Source organism: Leptonychotes weddellii, chromosome 16 (genome assembly GCF_054177405.1).
Source record: "Leptonychotes weddellii isolate Sample4059 chromosome 16, ASM5417740v2, whole genome shotgun sequence".
Taxonomy (NCBI): Eukaryota; Metazoa; Chordata; class Mammalia; order Carnivora; family Phocidae; genus Leptonychotes; species Leptonychotes weddellii.
Window position 1 is genome coordinate 17127733 of NC_138384.1, and position 12727 is coordinate 17140459.

At 58.7% G+C, this 12727-nt stretch overlaps 1 protein-coding gene across 1 annotated transcript; it reads right to left on the reverse strand.

The window, feature by feature from the left end:
* Positions 1-42: 42 nt before the first annotated feature.
* On the reverse strand, positions 43-9606 carry PLEKHG4 (pleckstrin homology and RhoGEF domain containing G4). The gene is made up of 22 exons (XM_031036977.2): positions 9297-9606; positions 8363-9056; positions 8115-8210; positions 7916-8039; positions 7730-7823; positions 7569-7643; positions 7373-7489; positions 7117-7215; positions 6877-7025; positions 6578-6716; positions 6367-6483; positions 4610-4792; positions 3832-4352; positions 3510-3756; positions 2754-2843; positions 2449-2670; positions 2186-2356; positions 1928-2105; positions 1387-1503; positions 1004-1240; positions 803-918; positions 43-639 (listed from the first exon to the last, which is right to left on the reverse strand). Exons 2-22 carry the CDS (start codon positions 8871-8873, stop codon positions 634-636), a joined length of 3609 nt encoding a protein of 1202 aa, XP_030892837.2. The 5' UTR covers positions 8874-9056; positions 9297-9606; the 3' UTR covers positions 43-633.
* Between the last annotated feature and the right edge of the window lie 3121 nt (positions 9607-12727).

A 12727-nucleotide genomic window follows, 5' to 3' on the forward strand; every position in this document is an offset into this window, starting at 1 on the left:
TGGACTCTCTTTGAGACACCAAAGACTTAACAATCAGTGAAATAATTTTAGATAACAGCTCTAATTGAAAGCTATTCAAAAGGTGTTGAGTCAAAATAACCAAACTGACCCAGGAAGAGCTAGGCTTGGGCAGCCAGGGCAACCAAGAGTTAAGGGTACAATAGGTGTGGGCTTGCCCTTAAGTTTGAGAAGGTTGGCTTTGAGACCAGGGGTCGGGAAGCAACTGCTGGGAACCCACCTATGTTCCTCCTGAGGGTTGGGGCAGCCCCGTCGCTGCCCAGAGCCACTTGGTGCCCCATCAGCCTAGAGCATGGCAACACCCACACTCCGCTCTAGCCTAATCTTAACCCATAACTGGGGTGGGAACAGCAGAGAGAACAGAAGAAGGGGACAGGGGGCCAGAAGCTCAGGATCAGGGTAGTCATTCAGGCTTTGCAGCTAGGCTCCCTGGGAGAGGTCCCTGCCAGTCTGCCAGTGGGCACAGACATCAGAAAGAGTAGTCAATAGGGCAGTGCACGTGGGCTGGAAGGTAGCCCAGGTGGCAGCCACACTCTGGTCACAGCAGATCCTGAGAGAGGTGATGTTTCCTGGAGCAAAAGCTGCTGGGTCCACTGCCTGCCTTCCAGCCCGGGCTCAGACCTGTGGTTGACAAGGTAGGCCTGACTGCCTGTTTCCTCAACTCAGGGTCCAGGTAGCATCTCTGGGGTAGGGCCCTGGCCCACCCACCCCCATTTCCACCTAAAGGAAAGGCAGCCATAGGCCTGGGCTGGGGCTGGTGGATACAGGACAAAATGGTACTCACACAGGACAAGTCCTCAAGACCCCTGCCCAGGGCCTGCCCTGACACATAGCTGCTGTCAGACCCACTGGATCCACTGGCTGATGGGCACTGGGATGAGACCTCAGAGTCCTCAGGAGCTAGGGAGGAGGGAGGTAAGCTGTCAGCACCCGAGGGCCAGACCCTAAGCAATACCATCCTGCCTCTGGCTAAGCCCAGACCTACTCAAAGACAGCTGACTGCCCAGCTCCACTTCAGCCTCCAGTGCTGCTTCCTCTGGGAAGCTGGGAGAATACAGGGGCCCGCGGAGTCCCAGAAGAGCCGGGTCTCTGTACAGGTGCAGGTTGAGGGACCCCAGCACAGAACAAGAGGCAGGGTCTCCAGGAAGAGAACTCAAGGCTCCCAGGTAGGGGCTGTCACAGTCAAACGGGGCCACGGCAATAGAGGCCCGAGAGCGAACTTCTGCATGAGAGAGAGGATCAGGTTGGGACAGGCCAGACCCTACCTGGGCCAGGGTCCTGAAGGGAGCACAGGCAAGGGCTGACAAAGGTCCACGTTGCCTCGCATGCAGCCTTCCTCCCCCACACCCCCAGCAGCCTGCCTGCTACCTCGGCACTTCAGGACGTAGTTGACGGTGCGGTCGTTGATAGCTTCCTCGCTGGGGGCGATGTCCCGGAAGGCCTTGTTCCCCACGCCCATGGACACCATCTCAGCCATGCGCACCTCTGGGTGGACAGTGGGCATACGTGGGGTCTCTCTGGACATGAGCCTTGCCCTTGGGCCTCTGACTACCCTCTCCCTTGAGTAAGTTCTTCCTATACATCCATACCCAGCAGATTAGCCGTCCTGTGCACAGAGCCTTTCTTGGTGCCATGCTCTCCTCCCCACAATCCTGGGGGCAGGTGTCATAACTGCCCTTTTAAAGTTAAGGCCTCTGATACTCAGAGAGGTTAGCACTGTGTCCGTAGTCAGGGACAGTGAGAGCAGGCCTGCCTGACTTTGAAGTTCTTTCCCCTACAGTGGCTGCTCCTGCGGGACCTCCCTGCTCCCAAGCATTTCCAGGTCCCTAGGCCCTGCCTGGGCCCATGTGGGACATTGTAAGCTGCCCAGAGGGGGGACCTTTTATTGAAGTAGGGGGCAGGGACACACCCTTGTTGTGGATGGCCTGCCTCCAGAGCAGACGAGAAATGTCAGCCGTCCAAGCCTGCTTGGTGGCCACGCTGGCAGCCTGCAGCACAAAGGTGTCCCTGGCCTTGCGACGGCGGAACCAGATCTCAAACTGCAGGTTGCTCTCCCCACAGCACTCAGTGAGGCCCAGGTCTGCCATCTGCGTGGCCAGGAGAGGGGCTTGGTGAGGCGCCGGGGGAGAAGGGGGCAGGGAGCGTGGGAGGGGTCGGGTGAGCCTACCTTGAATGAACGCTTGTAGGCAAATGTGTTGGTGCCTGTGGGTCCTCGGCGAGGCTTGCTGAAGAGCAGCAGCTCCTCAAAGAGAAAAACGCGGCGCAAGGACTTACGGCGCCCGGTGCGCACCATGAACTCGTCCTGCCGCACCAGCTGCCCCTGTTCCTTGAGGTTAACCTGCCAAGTTGGGGCCCAGTGAGTACCCAGCCTCTGCCGCCCCCTCCCTTCACACCCACTGCACCTGCCCACCAGGGCCTGGCATGACTCACATCACAGCCCTGAATGGCGTCCATGGCCAGCAGGTCATTGCCGTGTCGCAGCTGGAAGCGCACGAGGCTCTGGGCGGCCTGCAGGGCACTCAGCTCCTGCACGGCGCCCCCACAGGCCCGCGCCAGTTCCTGCAGCAGCAGTGCGTACTTGCTCATGCGCTGGATGGGCTTCAGCAGGTAGGAGGCCAAGTCCAGGTGGTCCCCCAGCATTTGCTGCTTGTCCTGCCAGGTGCACGGAAGACCATCAGGCGGCTTCGGGGTACCTCCTCCGCCCCCTCCTCCCCTACAGTCTCAGGCTCATCTACCTTGAAGAAGGCGTGACCGAAGCTGGTCATCAGGGCATCGGAGCGAGGTTTATTCTTGCTGTAGAGTGCATACATCCCGAACTGCACCCTCTGTGAGGACACACAGCTCAGCCTGGTTGCAAGGGGGCCAGCTTCCAAAGTCTGGCCCCCATGGGCCAGATACCCTCAGCTTGAAAGGACCAAAATGCCAATAAACAGCTCCCAGGGAAGCCTCCCCCTGATCCAATCTGGCTGGCTTTGAATGAGGGGTAACCTGGCAAGAACAGGCACTGTGCAGAGCGGGGCTTGCCCACAGGGCTTTTGCTCCTCCCACTGTTCTGGGACCACCACTCTGGGACCCCTCACCTCGGACTACCCCTTCTCTTGCTCACTGCACTCAGCCACTTTGACCTGTCTCTTCCTTTAAACTTGATCTTTCCTCTGGATGGAACACTCTGACTCCAGTCCCTCTCTCTGGCCCCAGCTTAAACACCAGCTCCTCAAAGAGGCCTCTAATTGCCCCACTCCTGCCCACCACTCCTTCACAATCATCGATCTATCCTGATTATTTTCTTCCTGGCCTCAACTATAATCTGCAATTCCCTTTTATACTTTTATGTCTCTTCTACTAAAACACGAGCATCTAGAAGGGCAGGGACCTTGGTGGTCTCGCTCATAGCTGTACTCAGCACAGAGCCTGGCACCAAGCCTGCACCCAGGGGCTCTTTGTTGAGTGGCAGAATCAGCTAGGAGCCATGTGGCCTGTGGGAGGCTTACGTGGCGCAGGAAGGCATAGGCTACCCGAGAGGGGTGCTGGGTACAGGCCTCCAGCTCACGCAGGAAGAAATGACAGTGGAAGTCCCGCAGCTTCTCCAGGTTGCCAAAGAGGTGGGCGCGCTGGCCACGGAGGCCCTGGGGCACATCGGGGCGATCCAGCTCGGGGAAGTAGTTCTCCATGGTGTAGTCAAGAGCACGGACATACTCCCGCTCTGTGGCCACCATCTCCGCCAGCACCAGCTGGAGCCTACCAGATAGGTGGAATCAGGATTCGAGACCTCTCTCCTGCCACTGCCCTCCCTGCCCTGCCCACTGCCTGCACCTGCTGGGGCTCCTGGGATCGGAGCTGCTTGGCGGAGGCGTGGCAGGGGATGACCCTGGCTGGGCACCCCCTCGGGCCTCTGGTCTGTGGCAGGCAGCCGCAGTGGCCGCATGGTGGCAGTGGTGGGCAGGCTCTCGGAGACTCTGTCCCAAATTCTGATCAAGGCTGTAGGCCTTCCTCAGGGGAAGGGTGGCAGATGCAGCAGGGACACGGCTGACACACAGGCTAGCTGTGCTGCCCGTCGTGGTCGTGGCTGCGGTCAGTGGTGGCTTCAGCGCAGCCTCTAGCTTCTGGTCCAGGGCCAGCCAGGTGTCCTGGCATTGTGCCCAGGCCCAGCGGCACTCCTGGCGGATGCCCTCAGACCCCAACCCTGTGGCCAGAGCCCACATTTTTCGGAAGTGGGCAGGAGGCAAGTCAGGGTGCTTGGTCCAATGCAGCTGCAGCCGTTGCAGCGCGACCCCTGGGTGCTCGTGCTCCAGCTCTGCCAACAGCCGCTTCCCCTCCTCAGCCCAGGTTGAGGCCTGTAACACCAAGGCCAGGGAGGCAGTGAAGATGGGGCCCACCAAGACCGCCGAGCCTTCCCTTCAACCCACTCCCCATCCCCGCAGGATGACGACTCAGGCCATGCCCCCCAGTGGTTGGATTTTGGGGTCACCCTGAAGACAAGGAGAGAGAACAGGCAGAATGTCCTGAAAGAGCTCAGGCTGTGCTGGGGTTAGGCAGCCACCCCTCTACCCCCACCAACCACCCGCAGCCAAGGTCAGGACAGCCCACCTACCTGCTTGAAAAAATGGGAGAGCTTCTCAGCATCTGCCAGCCGCTGCCGCCGCCGGGCCAAAGCCCTGGAGAAGTCAGTCAGCTGGGCTTGCAGGGCCAGAAAGCGGGCCCCAGCGGGCCCCAGCTCAGCAGCCTCCCAGCCAGCCAGTGGCTGTAGAAACTTCTCAGCTCGCCTGACCTGCTCCTGGAGACAGAGCCTGGGCTCAGCAGGTCTGGGCCTGGTGGTCTAGCCCAGAGCAGTCTTTTCCACTGACATCTCTACATGTCATTGTCAAGTCTCTCCTGTGACTGAAGACCTTCCCTTGCCCCCCTGACTCCCCTCTGTCTCTGTGGCCCTCTCCACAGCCAAAGTTCCGGGAGAAGTTGTTATCCTTGGTATCACTGCTTCTTCCCCGTCAGCCTAATGCAACCTCAGTGCCACCGCCATCCCCAGCCCTTCTCAGGCCTCATCTGACCATCACTCAGCAGCCTCCAGTCCTCTCTCTGCCAGCTCCCTGACCCCTCTCCACTCACCTGATTCTCCTCATCCTTCTCTGGTGGTTCCTCCTCCTGTTCCCCATCCCTCACCTGGGCCATTAAACACTGGTGCTCCTGAACACAGTCCACATGCTCTCTCCTCAGGCAGTCTCATGTGACCAACTTCAAACGTCATCCACAACTCACATCCACCAAGTGACCCTCTACACACTGGTCTCTCCTCTGAGTTCCACTGATGAAGCCCCTTCCCCCAGAAGATCCTTGTCTCCCGGCCCCTCTCTCAGGGAACGGCACTCATTCAACCCTGAAACCTCCCTCTCCTTCTATGTATCCACCATCAAATCCCAGCAATTTCTAAAATCAATCTCCTCTGCCACCATCTGGCCAGGGAAAGCATCATTCCTGGTGGGCCACTGCAATTGCCTCTGTGGACTGTACACATCCATCCTTCAAATCCCTGTCTACCCAGAACCTAAGATGATCTTCCTCGGGGCGCCTGGGTGGCTCAGTCGTTAAGCGTCTGCCTTCGGCTCAGGTCAGGGTCCCAGGGTCCTGGGATCGAGCCCCACATCAGGCTCCCTGCTGGGTGGGGCAGGAAGCCTGCTTCTCCCTCCCCCACTCCCCCTGCTTGTGTTCCCTCTCTTGCTGTGTGTCTCTGTCAAATAAATAAATAAAATCTTAAAAAAAAAAAAAAAAGGATGATCTTCCTAGGATGTGGGTCTGATTATGTGACTTTCCCACTTAGATATTACACTGCAACAGGGGCCCAGCTATTTGGCCGCTACTTTTCCAGCCTCATTTTACCTCATCTCACTCCATTCTCCCTCCCTTTTCTGCACTGCATTTCAACCTCACTGTCCTGCTTATGGTTCCTCAGGCAACCCATGCTCCCTCCTGCCACAGAACCCTTGCACATGCTGTTTGCTCCCTCAGCCTGGAATGTCTCTTAACCCCAACCCCTCTTCCTCCTAATTAACCCCGATCTATTCTTTAGCTTTCAGTTCAAAAGTCACTATCTCAAGAAAGCTAGCCCCACACCCCTTCTGGGTGAGGTCTTTATTAATATACTCAGGTAGAACGACCTGCGTTACTTCTCTTCGGAGCTTCTGCCTCGGTTTGCAAACACATATATGACTTTGAACCTTTGATTACAACTGATCTTCTCTGCTGAACTGTACATTCCAAGAGAGAAAAGGATAGATTTGCTTTCACCCATCCTGCATTCCCAGTCCTCAGCCAAGTGACCCAATACCTATGGAATAAACAAGTGACCAAACTCACCTGGGCAACCTGGTCCAAGTCCTGAAAAGGACCTTGGGCCTGGAGCAGCATGTCCAGTGAGGGATCCCTTAGCTCCTCAAGTGCTGGCCAGCCCACCTGCTGTAGCCACACTTCAATCTGGAGGGGCACAAGCAGGGAAAGGAATGCTGCTGTGGGGTGGAGGTCATGCTTGAGATCAGAGGGAGGGCCCATGTGGGTAGGTGGTTCCCACCTGGTGCAGTCCACCCTCCTGGGCCTCCAGAGTCTGGACCAACTCCAGTGCCTGTACCCGCCGGTTACTCTGGAGGGTCAGTTGATGCAGCAGTCCATCTACACGGCCATAGAGTTCATCAACCTCATCCACTGCTGGCCTGATATAGGGTACATGGTCTTAGGGCTCTTAGTTGCCTTGCTCCACTCCACCCTATCCTGGGACCACCAATCCTGGCTGGTTCTGAGCCAGCCAGCTGAGTCCCTGGCATAGGATATGGTGAGCTTGGGGCAAGATCTGGGATCTGAGTTTGCATCTACCTGTAGTCTGGGCTCAGGGTCACCTCTGGGACCTCTTGCTTCAGCCATGCCAGCTCCAAACCCCCCTGGCATTGTAGCCATGCTAGCCGTGGTGAGTCTAGCACATGCTGCATCAGGACCTGTGCCTGCCGTAACAGCCGACCAACTTCCTGTGATTAAGTGCAACAGGGAGTGGAGGTGAGCGTGGGAGAAAAGGAGGGAGACAGGGAGCACTCGGAGAGGTGTCGAGGGAACACTCACCCCAGACTCCATGGGCTGGGGCACAGCCTTCATGCTCTCGATGGCCCCCTGGAGCAGGGCACAAACCACCTGGCAGCTCTGCAGTAGGGCTTCCAGACGCTGTGAGCAGGGGCAGGCATGACCAGAGTAGTGCAGTGCTCGTCCCAGGCATCCTGGATCCCAGGCCGGCTTTGCACTGCTCAAGCCAACCCAGAAAAGGCCCCTCTGCTGGCCACGTTGCCTGCCACCCACCCTGTGCCCCACCCACTGCACTGACCATCCGGAAGTCCAGCCAGGCCTGGTGGCAGTACGGCAGGCCTCCTCCCATTGAAGCCGGCAACCCGGAGGTGGAGATGTGGTTCAGCAGGCTCTGATGAGAAGGCAGCTGCTGCAGCTGCCAGAAAAGCAGGTGGTGACCGAGGCCTAGTGGGGAAAACAGCCCATCTCCACCCCTGGCCGAAACGGCTCTGTACCTGCAGCCTGGAAGGCACCTCCTCCGGCATCTTTCCCAGTAGCAGCACCTGGTACACTGACCCTGGGGCGGCTTCCTGCAAGGACTTTGAGTTCAACCATGTCCCCAACCCTACACAAAAGGAATGGCTGAAGGCAGGGGAAGCTACTATCGTGTACTCACCTGCAGTTGGCTGAGCCCCCAGAAGAGGGAAGAGCGTGGGGAACAAACCCGGGCGTCCACCAGCACAGTCAGTCCCATGGCCTGTACTTCGGGCCTAAAGAAGAGGCTTCAGTTCAGTATCTAACTCCCCAATATTGCCATCTCCCAGCTCAGGCTCCAACCCCCTCCCCCATTTCCTCCCCAAACCTGGGAATGCCACGCAGGTAGAGCAGGAGGCGGATGAGTTCACGGTCACTGCACTTGGGGTGAAGCCAGGCCGGGCTATGGGCACACAGAAGCAGCACTGCCCGGCCTTCTACATCCCGAGTCCCTGTTGGGAGAAGGCAGTGAACACCTGCCCAATCAAGTCACCCCAATCCCACTGCCTCCAGTCGTTCCCAACTACCTGGCAGGGTAGCCATGCCACTGGCCAGCAGCTCCCAGGCAAGGTCTTGGGCCAGGAGATCATCAGCAGGCTTAGGGAGGTTGGATCCACTGGGGTCTTCAGAAGGAAAACGGCTTGGGTCTGCATTGGGCCACCCCCCCAGAGACCCCTCCTCGGACCTGGGCTTCAGGTGGAGTAGGGTCAGAGCCCTCCCCCCCTTCAGGAACCCCCACTCCCTTCCAAGACTTCCTTGGCCCCGCCTCCCTCACCTGCCTCCAGTAGCTCTGACGTCGTCTCAGATAATGGGCCTCCAGGGTCCACAGGATCACTGTCCAAGCCCTCAGGACCCAGGTGGGCTGGCATTAATCTCTTTGGAACTTGGTCCCTTGCCAAGCCTCCCCCTTGACTATCACTCTCGCCCTGTGTGAGGCTGAGGCGGGAGGACACTGGGCACAGGAGGCTCTCCACTCCAAAAGGGGTTGGTTCCTCTAACTGGAGTGAAGAACCTCCTAATGTGCAACCCTGGGCATCCCCTGACCCATCTACAGCCATCTGTCCTAGCGGAGACTGAGGCTCCCCAGGCAAGGGGCTGCCCTGTAGCCCTTCTCCCTGGGCTGTCCCTGCTGTAGGTCTCGGAGGATTGGGGTCCTTAACCTGCATGCGGGGAACAGGTTCCTCTTCATCCCAGGCATCCCTGAAGCTGCACACAGCAAACCTCCAGTCAGTGGCGTGTCCCTGGGAGTCTGGGGACTCATCCCCAACCTCCGGTGGCCCTTCCATCACCCCCTCCTTAAGAGTGGGCCTGCTCAGGGCAAGTGGGAGAGGGGCTGGGCCCTCAGTGTGAGGCTTCTGCTCATCCAGGAAATGGGTTGATTATGGTCGTGGGTACGGCTCCGTGAGTGAAACAGGCAGAAGGCCAGTCTTGGTGGCCAGACGGAGCACAGACGCGGCGGCAGTTCAGACCTGAAGAGAGGGGAGACCAGCAGGGGTCGGCCCCCGCCCGACCACGCTCACGTGGGCCTCCGCCAAGAGGGCCCCCACGCTTGGACGCGCAATCCCTGCCACGCTTTGCTGGTCTATGCGGATGGGACGCCGCCATTGCATGGACGCCGTGCTGCCTCGTGCTGACACCCGCCCAACTGGGCCTTGTCTGGCCACGAGACTCCGCGCCCCATCCCTCGCCCGCCCGCCCGCCACACTCACGTATCCGGGACGCGAGACGGCGAAGCGGAGCCCTCAAACCTACAGCACCGCCGTCGACGGCGGGTACAGCGCGCCGCCCGGCGTCCACGGGCGCCGCCTCCTGGCCGCGGGGAGGGAACGCAGGGCGGCGGAGGACGCAGGGCGGCGGAGGACGCGGCGCCGCGCCGCCCCCTGGGGGCCGGAGGACGGAGCTGCATCCCACCCCCAGGCCCGACGGCAGCGGCCCGGACCCCCAGGAAAGCGCTGAGGAGCGGGCCCTCGCAGCGCCCCCTGCCCGCCGCCGCCCCCTCCCACCCTCGGGGCCAAGCGGCTCGGCTCCACTCCCACCCTCAGGGCCCCCTTACTTTGACTTGGCTTCTCTGTCGGCGGGGAGGGGCAGCGACTGCCAGCCGTCCCACTGTGCCCACTCCCCCCGCCTGCCTGAGAGCGCCGGAAGCGGCCCCCTGCTGGAGAAGGCGGTGTAAGTGCCCGAGGTGAGGGATCCGGTGGGTCGACCTGGGGATAGAGGGAAGGGGCTTGCGGTGGGGGGAGGGGGGCGCGGTGGAGCGGGTCAGGCTTCTGCTCTTGAATGCACGCAGTATGGGGGGGCTGCCCCACCCTCTCTCCTCAAAACTGGGAGCACTCACTCCTCGCGGGAGAAGGTAAGTGTGGGCCCCAGGTCCCAGGAGGCCCCTAGAAAGAGAAACTCTCTAAGCCCAAACCAGCTGCCTGGGGCTGCTAGGAACCAGTACGGGTATCTTCATGGAGGGTAGGAGGAAGGGGCCCCTCCCTTGCAGCCCCCAATCTTCCTTCCAGGCCCAGGCACCAAGACAGGTTGAATGATTCCAAGACCCGGTGGGGGACTGCTATCTGGGCTGGAGCTGACTCAGGCTTGCCAGAGTCCACCAGGCCCAGACCCCCCACTCTGGTACATTCCTGGGCACTTTCACCTACCCCCTTCCCCACAAAGTCCAGCCAAGGAGGTTGGGGCTGAGGTCAGGGTCCTGAAGCCAGAGACACTAACCCAGGCCTGCTCCTCCACTTACCTGCTGGGTGAGCTCCAGCAACTCAGTTCTCTTTAAGCCTCACCTTACTCACCTGTTTAAAAAAAAAAAAAAAAAAAGTCATCCTTTTTTTTCCCCTGGGGTTTGCCATAAGGACTAGGGAAGACCCCATGTGTCAGATGTCCAGTTGCTGGCAGCGTTTAGGCTGTGTTCATGCCCTCCCCATCATTTCACCTTCACTCAGGGGATCCTGAACTGGTGAAAGCTACCTGGAGAGTTGACCTGTGAGATCCCTCCTAGCTCTGAGGTGTGAGGTGCCTTTAGGGCATGTGTGCCTGGCCTGACACTCCCCACAATTTGTGGGAAGAGTGTAAGAAGGTAGGCTGTGTGGCCAGAAGAAGGCACTATGCCCCACAACATGCTCAGGCCCTTGGTTTCTGGGAGGGGAGGGGCAGTGGGTATGATGGCTTTCTTGGCTCTAAAGCAGGCACCCCCTCAGGAGCCTGGAGGCTGCCAGAGCAGCAAACCTGGGCATCAAAAGCAGGCACAGTGGGGCGCCTAGGTGGCTCAGTCGTTAAGCACCTGCCTTAGGCTCAGGTCATGATCCCAGGGTCCTGGGATCGAGCCCCGCATCGGGCTCCCTGCTCAGCGGGAAGCCTGCTTCTCCCTCTCCCACTCCCCTTGCTTGTGTTCCCTCTCTCTCTGTGTCTCTCTCTGTCAAATAAATAAAATCTTTAAAAAAAAAAAAAAAAGCAGGCACAGTCGTAACAACAGCAACCCACCCCCGCCCCCATCCCAGCTGCCACATCAGCTCCCAAAGTCCAGACTCTCAGACCAGCTACCTAGGAGCCTTCTTCTTGAGCTGATCTGGCTGCCAGAGGAGCCTTGGAATTGTCCTGCTCCATCCCCACCCCCCAGCCAGGACCTCTGGCCCCACCCTCCTCTAGCTTTAGCGAGCATCAGGACCAACCTTGGATCCCTCCCCAGCAGTCCCAGGGCCGCCCCATTGAGTCATTGCCTCCTGCTCCCTCCCTGTCCTTCTGCTGCCCACTGTCTGCCCACCCCCAGCCCCCAGCCAGGCCTCCTAGGAGCGCTGAGATCTGGGGGGACCTGCTGGCAGGCACACATACCCCCTCCGATACCAGAGGCAAGTAAGAGGTCCCAAGCCACAGGCCATAGCTGACCTCAGCAGTGCCGGGCACGGGCAGCAGACAGATTCAGCGTCAGGGGCAGCCTTGGTTTGTTCACTCCACATAGAATGTGCATTGTAGCTTCATGAAAACGGAGTGTACTGGCCACTTCTATACTTCCAGCACTTAACATAGGGCCTGGCATAGAATAAATGCCTAGGGGTGCCTGAGAGTGGTCACATTACCACCTGCCCTCCTGAGGCTCCCCATCCTTGAGCCAGATGTAAACTAGAGTCACAAATAGAGACAGACTCAGAGGCTCAGTCTGAAAGGAGAACAGAAAAGGCAGAGAGCTGCACGATGCACAGCCCTAGGATGGCAAAGATACGGATAGAAATGGGGACACACAGAGGCCTAGTGGGGGAACACTGGGGGCTGGGCCTGGAACCAACCCAGGCCGCTGACCACAGCAGGCTCTGCAGGGCTGAGCTTGCAGGACTGAGGAGTGACTCATGGGGCCCATCTCTGGCTCTGCTGGCAGCAAAATTCACTCACAGCAGCCTTTTCCACTGAGATCATAAAATGGGGTTGGGCCTCCCTCCCCTGCCCCTTGCCCAGCCTTCCCTCAGCCTCCCATTCCTTGCCAACATAAATCAATCAAAAATAAGATGGGGGCTGTGGGCCTAGTGATAAGAGACTCAAAGTCATTGCACTTACTCCACCCCAAACCTTGCACACTCTCTTCAGTACTGCCCCAGACAGCGAGGGTGATAATACCCCAAACTTTCCAGACTTTTCTCACTTTTGGCCTAAATAAACTCCAAACTCCATACTGGCCTAGAAAACTCATCTGATCACAAATCTTGTCTCAAATGTGTCCATCTCCCCTGGTCAAAATCCTTCCTCCTTCAAAACCTGCTTGCAGCTTAGGTCACCCCGAGGGCCATGTCCATCATCTTATCCAGTCAGGTGGTGAGCCATGGATGAGCTCCTGACTTGCTCACTCTCCTGCATCCCACATGCCTGCCTCTCCCCCAGCTGTGCTCACCTGCTTTCTCCCCCTCCATCTCTGACTAACCCTGTCTTCCCAGATGTCCAACTATCCTTAGTTACCCAGCGCCAAACCCAGGAGCCCCTCTGCACCCCTTCCTCCTGCACCTTGAGTTGCCTGATTGTGTGGATTTAATTTCTACCACCTTTCTAATCTAAAAATTCTCAAAGAATGTCGTCTTTGTGATGTCCCTCACAAGGAGCTGCTTAAGATTACAGATCTCTGGGTCCCCCTTGCTTTGCTAAGTCAGAACCTTGGGGCAGGCCC

Excerpts from the sequence above, each read along its gene's own strand:
- PLEKHG4 (XM_031036977.2), bottom strand. The coding sequence starts at position 8,873 with ATGGAAGGGCCACCGGAGGTTGGGGATGAGTCCCCAGACTCCCAGGGA. Across the intron at positions 7,490-7,568 it reads AGGTGCCTTCCAGGCTGCAG|CTGCAGCAGCTGCCTTCTCA; the intron begins GTACAGAGCCGT and ends CTTTTCTGGCAG. Across the intron at positions 7,026-7,116 it reads CCCAGCCCATGGAGTCTGGG|GAAGTTGGTCGGCTGTTACG; the intron begins GTGAGTGTTCCC and ends ACTTAATCACAG.